Genomic DNA, 10,197 nt, shown 5'->3' with positions numbered 1-10,197 from the left:
TCGCTCGCTCGCTCCTACTTTTTTTGGGGCAAATGCCTAAATGCCTCAATGCATTTTTGCTCAAACATTTAAAAAATGTCAACAGGGTTAAGAGAAGTCATTTCTACGCGGGTGTGTCCGAGTTGGCGGCGGCACAGTTACGCAACCCTTTATTTGTAACGTTGGCACGCGACAAGGGGACGTAGCCAGTACAATAATATTTAATCTATATAATAATATCTTCCTTCCTACGATCAAAGGGACATACTGGTATTTTTATTACTGAGCAAATCGCGGATATAATATGCATACTTTTTGCAGATGACGTTGCGAACTGCGCTGACACTGCTATTGAATTACAATTACAACTAAATTCTATTTCGAAATTCTGCGAAAATACTGGTATGACTATTTATCAGAGGAAAACAGAAATAATCGTGTTTAGAAATGGCGGGCCTCAGCGGTCATACGAGCATTGGTATTTTAATGGCACCCCGGTATACAAGTACATGAGACTCATATTCACGCCAAAATTATTCTGGACAAAGGCCGGAAGTCAATTTATGCTATAAAGGCCTACCAGTGGGCTTTTGGAAACTTTTCTCACACTGAATATTTTAAAATATTTGATTCAATGGTTAAGCATATAATTATTTACGGTGCTGAAATATATGGTACGGAAATCGTGATATTTTTGAACAGGTACAAAATCAATATTGTAAGGAATTCCTTGCGGTAAATAATTATGTTAACGATTGTGTTGCATTGGGGGAATGCGGGAGGTTTCCTCTATGTATTGATCATCATGTAAAATGTATTAAGTACTGGTGCAAACTGCTATACATGTCCAATGAACGTTATCCAAGAAACTGCTATATAATGCTTAAACGACATGATGATATTGGAAGAAAAAATTGGGTTACATCTGTAAAGAATTCATTATTCAAATATGGTTTTGGTTTTGTTTGGCTAAGTCAGGAAGTTGGAAATGTTGGCGATTTTTTAATATCATTTAAGCAAAGGTTAGTTGATTGTAAAAGACAAAACTGGTTCAAAAATGTGTGAGACTCAACACGATGTGACACATATAAGCATTTTAAAACTTTGTTGAATCCAGAAAAATATTTATGTATTAATCTACCATTTTATGTAAGAAAATCGTTAGCGAGATTCCGATGTTCAAGCCATAAATTGTTTATTGAGACTGGTCGACATTTGGGTATCGAAAGGGAAAATAGACTGTGAAGATATTGCTTAATTAATTTTGATATCAGATGTGTAGAAGATGAATTTCATGTATTCTTTCAATGTAACAAATTCAGGCAATATTATATCTATAAATGGTACACGGGTAGGCAAGACTTCCAAAACTTCATAAATCTTATGCAAAGTCTAAACGATGACCGAATAATAAATATAGCATTCTTTGTTAATGTAATAATGAAACAAAAAGATAAGGAAAAATGAATGTCATTAAGGAATCACAACTCTAAAGATTTTTATGTATGTGTTTTATTATGGCCGGAGGCCTTTCTTTACACGTAAAATTTGAATTGAATTGAATTGAATTTGGATATACATACATTTCGATAAGTTTACATAACTAAAAGATACTGGGACTGGGACTTTAAACATACATGATAGTTGTGTTTAAATTTAGATAAATAGATGAATATTACTATTATTTCTATGCTAAAGCAGTTAAAACATCTTGAAGTTCTAGTATGATTTTGGAAATATATCATTTTTTCATTTTTTATTGAAAATATTTTAAATTTACTTAAGATGGTTATGTAATACGGGCCCTGTTGTACTTATAATATTTCTCTTAATACAGTACTGATTGTTTATTCAGAGGATTGTATCATCATGTGGTCTTTATTTCAAATATCATGATTGCTCATTTATGATCATGAATACTGTTTAACTTGTCATAATAACATATAATATATGCTCCTGGGCTAGTATTCATCTTACTTTTATTCCTAACTTAAGTCATTTTCTTAGATTAAGTATTTTGTTGGTCATTTGATCTAATAATGTAATACTATCTTAAATACTATATTTTCATTAATTGTATGTAATACACAATAACATGTTAAAAAAAACTAGTAGTTTTTTATAATTTGACCATGCACATTTAAGGAAATCGACTAAAGTTAAGAAATGACTTATGAATACAATGTACCAGCTCAGTTTTTATTACCATACCCCCTATAAACTGAGTATATAATTTGCCTTATTCACCCAAAGCTTGTGTCACATAATTCATAACTAAAAACATGAAACCTTAACTTCATAATTGTTAGTATTACAACACCAGGGATGTTCATGCCCAAAGGGTGGCATATAGTTATTCGATCTTCTCTCCGTCCATCCATCCGTCCCGACGGTTTCCGATCAATATCTGAAGAATGCTTATGCCAGGGTTCTTAAGCTTTGCAGGTTGGCATGACGAGCAGATAAAGACTTTTGATTTCGAGGTCAGTTGGTCAAAGATCAATGTAGTGGTGACCTTAAGAAAATCATCAGCAGAAAATAGGTTTCTGAACAATATATGAGGACCACTATGGCCCAAGGACCTCAAACTTTGTAGGCAGGTTGGTCATAACTAGCAGATGAACCCTATCGCTTTAGAGGTCAGTGTGTTAAAGGTCAATTGTCGCTGTGACCGTAAGCTGAAAATACGCGTTCTCGTTCACCAGAATGATGATGCTATGCGTACCAATTTTATCATTATCAAACCTCTGATGAATGAGAATAAAAATGCGCAGTTCTCTATCAATAGTTGTAAACGTTTTGGCATAGAGACCTCGCTCTTGATATAGGTCCCTTAAACATGACCAGCACCATAGCTATTTTGACGTCAGTTGGTCAAGGGCGTGGTGACCTTGAGCTGAAAGTCCGAATTCGTTCAATAACTGAAGAATGCTTGAATCCAGGATCTTCAAACTTTGTATGAGGGTGAACTGCATCTGCTTTTTTTAGTCATGTTTTTAAATCATTTGCAGCGTCATTGATGCTTTGCATCAAAATTAGACTTGTAAGTAAATAATGCATGTGACATACATTTATGAAAGGGGTCAGTAAAAACGATAAATGCGATTCGAAAGATACATGTACAAATTGTACAGCACACTTTATTCTTAAAAACAATTTCATTTCAAGGGTGAATACATAAGATCAATATTTCATTCAAAAAGTCCACATATCCGTACAACATTACGCTAACTGGCATCCAAACTTCACACTCACATACAAAATGTACAAAGATGCGCTAAGCCATAGTAAAAACCAGAGATAATCTTCAGACCAATTTTGAAATGTAAAAAAAAACTCTGTAAAGCTGTACCACCGCATCTTAGCAGCGAGTAATGCACTTATGCCATGTATATTCAATATTGACATATATACAGCAACATCAAATTTGATGCACCTTGATGAATAATGTCCATCTATTGTTCAATTTAAGGGCACCAAAAAAGCTTAAAAATGTGAAATGCGCAAACAAGGTCCTAAATCATGGCAATATGATGTCCTTTGGAGTTTTAGATGTCCCCTGTCATTTTTGGCGTTATTTCTGGCGGCGGCCTTGTCATCCGTTCAAAACGATACAAAAAGGAGCACCGAACACGATCGTTTCCGCCCGAGAGGCGATGTGAACATTGAAATGTTTGCTTCAAATGGAACGAAACCAATTTAATTAGTTTAACACTTGTAATATACAGTTCGTTTGAACGCAACCGAAAGGTTACGTTGTTCTTGTGGAAGTCTTCAATTTTAACTGGTCTCCTACAAATACTAGAAAACACCCACCTTGATTTATATTTTTGCTATACGAGATTCCTACACGTATTTGTCTGTAATATAAAAAAACACGTTTGATATATAAATTATTAAAAACAACAACGACAAATAAACTCTCAACTGAGGAACCACCGCAGCAGCTACAACCGAAAAAACATTACCTCCGGTGCTCTATACAGATTACGAAAAACTTCTCCACAATCGAATTATTGCATGGTCAGCTTTTCTGTGTGCTCAACAAAACGAGTATCGCCCATGACTAGGCTCCTTAACCGTATAGTTAAACCTCGAGGAGACTATTACCTCCAACCTTGAACATGGCTCGCCGACACATGTCGCTATGACATTCAATAATGTACTGCAGGATGCCCCCTTCGTGAAATATCGTGACTTGGAATACTAGGAACATACTAAGAGCCTTCGTAAACTTCTATTCAGATTAACAAAGTAATGTTGTGGTAACGGCATTCCGTCACTCCACTTTCGGTCAAGCAAGGCGTTCAACAGGGAGGAGTAGTGTCCACGTGGTTCTATCTTTTGTTTAAAGACAAGCTCCTCCACGACATAGGATCCTCTCAGTATGTATCGGTCGTAGGACATTTAAAGACGGGAAATCCCACACTCGCCGATGATTTGACGCTCGAATCACCACATAACCTAGCGTTACAAAAAAAATACTAAGTGGAATTCGCAAACCATAACTAGTTAACCTGTTAGCTCCTGAATCTGGAATGCATTTACAGTATAGGTAACTGGTAACACGAATTTTATCAAGTTAATCAGTTCAAAGGTGCATTTATAGCTAAGTGGTAATACGAATCTTATCTAATTAACCAGTTATTATGTTACTTACTTAGTGGAATTCGCAAACCATAACTGGTTAACCTGTTAATGTTGTACAGCTAAAAAAGGGTAACAATGGTGGCAATTCTGGGCACTTTCAGGCCAGTTTGTTTTTAGTCTTATGATATTTATCTTATCGAAAAGGTTTCGTGAATATTGACTAGATAGCTAGTTAATTATCGCGAAAATAAAGTGGTTCACACGAACATTGTGTGGGAACGGACACCGGATATAGCTCAAAAAGTGATAAGTAAACAGACACTTATGCAGTTGTTTTTCTTTACCAGAGTTAAAATCTTACTTTGTTAACGCATATCTACCGTATCCACAAATGAAACAAGTGTTTGAACTAATAGCTGAATGCTAAATTTGGCCTATGGTATACTTTAAAGTGCTTACGATTTAGCAGAACTCGAAAATGTTTCTTCAAATCTGAGATGATTACTTCAAAACTTACAGAATTTCGACAAGTATTGTTATTTTTAGGAAATATATCGAATAAATAAAAAAAAATCTGAAACGAAGGATTATACAAGAATAAGCTAAACTAGTTTTATTGTAAGAAATGGCAATGTAACTTTTAAACTGTTAAAGATATGCCCTTTAAAATGTTCACAGTACTGTACTGGGGATAGCCGTATTATGTACTGAGGATAGTTTTAAAGTTGAGAAATGTGTCCTGGTGATAACATGTAAAATGGGACAAAAATTGATAGTAACACCGTTAATATACAATATACATGTATGTCTATTTCGAACTTTCAAATAATCTGCAAAAAGTGAGAGTACAATTTGATAAGAAATTATTGAGCAAACTCTAGTTAACAATGAGTTTGATCCATGCTCTCCTAAATGAACGTATATATGCAAGCTGCTTAAATATCAGGGTTGGTTCCAATACAACTTTCTCACTGAAGTGAACGAGCAGAGACCATTATTATGTTCTAAATAATAGCAACATCGACCCAAGCTTAGAAAAAAGCTTCACATGTTCCAAATTTGATCACAATATCTCATTCCCTACTGACGACTTTCTGTGTGCAAAAACGTACCTACTTTATTTACAAAGCAATACTGTATATATGAATAGCAAACACCACATAAATTCTACGGCCATATGTTTTGTCTTCCTCAATAAATCAGATTACCGGCGTATTTCAAATATATAGATATTTGCGACTCGAACGTTGATGCTTGTGAAAAACACATCATGGTTAATTAATCTGTATGAATGAAACAGTTTTAAGTGCATGCAGATACAAAAAAACAGCAACATTGTTTTTGCTCTCATCCCTCGATATGGACAACATCAAAAAATTCCCCTCGAGCTCGCGTATAGGTAAATGGCTGTAATCATTATCACAGTCTCGTTATTCTAAATACATCGTTACTCTCCTCAGTCCACTTAATAGCTATCCCCTGTGCCGTTATTTATTTGCTTCATCTATACCCAGTACACTGCCAGGGCATCAAAAGGTATGAATATCTCCGTAACAACAAGATATATTGTATTGATATCTTACACATTACTCGATAGTGTAATAACAATGAAATTGCTCGATTCAGTTTTTATTCTTATTTTCAATTTGTTGATTTATGTTTGAACTCGTACCACATAAATGAACATTTGTGATCAATCATGCAACTTTCGGCGAGTAATGGGCTATCATACAAAAGAGGAGATACATTTCTATCATTGTCGTATATTGCACAGGATCAAGTAATTCAAAACTCTTCGATTTTGTTAAATATATCACCATAAAATACAAAAAAATGATAGAAAACTGTCCATGTGTCAAAATCAAACGGTTATCGATTGATCACTTTTTGAGCTAAATCCGGTGTCCGTTCCCCCACAATGACGAAACGATTCGCGAACGTTAACAGGTTATCTAACGGCAGTTATATGCCACCATAAGTTCGTAAAGACCGTGTATCGATATATCCATTGATGACAATACGGGACTCCTTCTTTGATATAAATTCCCTAACTTTCGCAAGTCTCCTCTAAATCATATCTATACCGATAGTCCTTTATGGCGCCGATAAAAATACAACTTCAAAACATAAAATTAAGTAATAACGATGTGGCTCAAACTATAAATAATTATCATAGGACAAGTATGGATTCATGATGTTAATGAAACGGTTATATCCCCCCACCCCCTCCCCCCTGTATGTACTTAGCAACAGAAGTAAAAGGATTGGATTGAATTTAAACAGAAATGACCTGAGGTAAGTGTAAAATATCAAGTTAATGTCCAGATGAGTATTCCACTAGTGGATACAGGGGGAGATGCGCTTCCGGCGCACGATCCTCCTTCAATCGTCCAAGTTTACTTTAAATGTACCATTTGGGACTAGAAATTGTTAAAATTATATTTTGGGAGTACCAAAACCCCCTTAACAACATTTTAAGTTACGCCCCCTCGAACCTCCCATCCTGGGCCCGCCCTTGTAACATGTATGATGACAGGGTCATTACAATATGCTCATATCAATATGTGTGTACATAAATGTAGTGTTTCAAATATGTTTGTTTATTCAAAATATTGTATTCGACTGTTTTAATCAGTTAACATTTAAATCACTATAGGGTGGAAATAAAGAGAATATATAAAATGCTAAATCTCGTTTTACCCAGGACATAAAGCAGACAATACCACAGTGATTTGATGGGAATGAATTCCTGCTTTGGTTTCATTTGACCTGTAAAAAATTTAGTGACATTTAATCTAAAATATTTATTTTTTTCTTCAGGTTTATCAAAGGGTTCACTCCTATATACTATCTAGCATAAAATAACTATAAATTACTGCAGTTTAACAATGTCAGAAAATCTCGAAATGCCTAAATAGAGTATACACATTTTCTTCTGGCTTAATGTACAAACGAGATACGCTACGTGCACGTGGACAAAAGCCTAAATGGAGAATATAATGTTAACAAGCATTTTCAGTGAAAAGATATCCCCCGCCAACGATGGCTTGTTTGTGCTTGATGGCTTGTTTGTGCTTGAAGGTTAAAAACAATCTCAGAAAGAATAAGATAAGCACATTGGTTTTACTGAGAAACGGCTGCAAACAATGATCTTTTAATAAATCAAGGGCAATAACTCTAAGGAAAATTGACCAATCCAAAAGAAAAATAGACAGGCATCATCACAGTATGTTGGTTCTTATTTATTCCAAGTGTCATGAAATTCTACCAGCTAGTTGCATAGAAAAGGCTGCAAACATGGATCTTTTAATAAATCAAGGGCAAATAACTCATATAGAAATTACACAATCCAAAATATAAATAAACAGGCATCATCGCAGTATGTTGGTTCATATTTATTTCAAGTTTTAAGAATTTCTACCAACTAGTTACTGAGAAATGGCTGTAAATGAGAGTTTTTCAAAAAATTTAAGGGCAATAACTCCAAGTACAATTGACCAATCAAAAAAAATAAACAGGCATCATCCCAGTATAGTAATTCATATTTATTTTAAGTTTCATGAAATTCTGCCAGCTAGTGACTGAGAAATGGCTGTGAATGTGCATTTTTCAAAAAATCAAGGGCAATAACTCCAAGGACAATTGACCAATCGATTTTTTTTGGACGGGCATCATTGCAGTATAGTGGTTCATATTTATTTTAAGTTTCATGAAATTATACCGCCTAGTTACTGAGAAAACGCAGGTGACGGACGGACGGACGGAAGGAAGGACGGACGGAAGGAAAGACGGACGGACGGACAGAAGGACGGACGGACAACGCCATTTCAATATCCTCCTCCCTATTTCATAGGCGGGGGATAATTAGTTGTTTAAATTATAAAAATGGGTTGCTTTAATCAGTTGTTACTAGGGTAGGTCTATTTAATATATTCAAATAGGTTAGGAAGTAACTCTGGAAAGATCGTCATACAAAAAGTTATTTTACAACATATGCATTTAGTACGGGTTGACATTGTCTACTTCATCTGACGAACAGTCAACACGTTTGCTCGACCCCCACTCTCTCTTGACTGAGAAACAAACAGTCTCTTTGTGTCCGGACAGTAACAAAGTGCCAAGGGCTTCGGAATCGCCAGGAGTTCCTTTCTACCAGAGAAGTAAGCCAATTTGCTGCTTCGGGAAACCGTGTGAACACTGTTCCTGGACTTATTGCAGACAATGATGTCCCCATCGACTTCGATGATGCCGTACGAAAATCTATCCTTATCAACAAATTTTATATCACCTGTCCGCTTCTTAAATCGCAAAGTGCCTGAGTCAGATGTCATATAGATTTTATCATGACAAATGGTCAAGTATCGGAACCCCCGGTACTGCTGCATTGGAATGGATTTCAAAGTGGGGCCATCAGCTACATTCAAGATCAAAAGTTGATAATTTTCTTCGTTATCTTTCTTTCGTATAACAACGTATAGCTTTTGGTCGCTGTAGTTTATCCCATAACTCTTGCAGTGCAAATAAAATCCATCTCTTTTCCCCTTACCAGGCGCATCATCAAGAGAAAGCGCTTCCTTCTGAATAGACGCAAACACTATCTTCTCCTCCTCTGGAACTGTTACAGCGATCTTGTCCCCAGGGATCAAGGTCAGGTCAAAGGGACTGCATTCCAGCTTCAAGCAGCTTATAACTTCGGGCTTGGAAGCGTCTGTGCTCAATAGTTTCAATGACTTGTTCCAGAGGTCGGCTACAACAATGCTTTTGGGATTTAAAACAACGCACCCGGTTATTTCACAAGCACCTTCGTCTTCTGCCTGGCAAATAATTGCCTGATCAACGGAGTCTGAACCTTCATCAGAAGATCGCTCAACATCCTATAATAATTTCATACATCTCTTAAAACCATAATTTCAACGCCAAACATCTAGAAATATATAATCTAACCAAGTCGATCAGCTATGGAGATAACAGTTTGTTAAAATTATTATCAACAATGTCAGCTGTGAGATGACAATATGTCAACCATTTCTGAAGATATAACTTTTAACCGCATACTTCTATACGTTAATTCCCTACAAATATAGTTTCAATGATAAAATATTAACAATGTGAACATTTGAACATGATATTACGAAGCCTTTTTTCTATAAATTAACACGAGTTTTGGAAATTTTAGATCATAATGATAAAAAACTAAATACGTCACTTACATTATGCTTTGCTGGGGTTTTATCTCCACCAGTGTCTTCAGCAGGTCTGGACTTCATCACTTTTTTCCACCTAAGACTCATTTTAGGTGGTTATTTATCTTATTTTTATCCTCAAATAATTGTGAATACGCCTTTCCGCTGAATCTTTTTCATTTTCTGAAAATGTATTGATAAACTTTATCTCTACATTTCATTATCTTTGTTTGGTCGTTATCATACGTGTAAATCTGTAAATATTAAAATATCATAACGCCCAGGCGAAATCTGCGTTTCAATGATTTAAAATAAAATATCGTAAGAACATTAATCGCATATATTCTGCCCGTAAGTTTACGGGTGATGGAAATGGTAAACGGGCCTGTGGATAGCAACTGATTTTAAGTTGGAACGCCTTGGCCATTTTCTCGGCCATTTCCCA

The 10,197-nt window shown here is 35.5% G+C and overlaps 1 protein-coding gene across 1 annotated transcript; it reads right to left on the bottom strand.

Moving 5' to 3' along the window:
- Positions 1–6,838: 6,838 nt before the first annotated feature.
- LOC128214774 (uncharacterized) lies at positions 6,839–9,912 on the bottom strand. The gene is made up of 2 exons (XM_052921412.1): positions 9,780–9,912; positions 6,839–9,443 (listed from the first exon to the last, which is right to left on the bottom strand). The coding sequence occupies exons 1-2, from the start codon at positions 9,858–9,860 to the stop codon at positions 8,589–8,591; spliced, it is 936 nt and encodes a 311-aa protein (XP_052777372.1). The 5' UTR covers positions 9,861–9,912; the 3' UTR covers positions 6,839–8,588.
- Positions 9,913–10,197: the final 285 nt, after the last annotated feature.

The sequence above is a fragment of the Mya arenaria genome, chromosome 13, assembly GCF_026914265.1.
Source record: "Mya arenaria isolate MELC-2E11 chromosome 13, ASM2691426v1".
Classification (NCBI taxonomy): domain Eukaryota; kingdom Metazoa; phylum Mollusca; class Bivalvia; order Myida; family Myidae; genus Mya; species Mya arenaria.
Note: the sequence above shows the minus strand (reverse complement) of the source record. Positions and strands in the feature narration are given on the sequence as shown.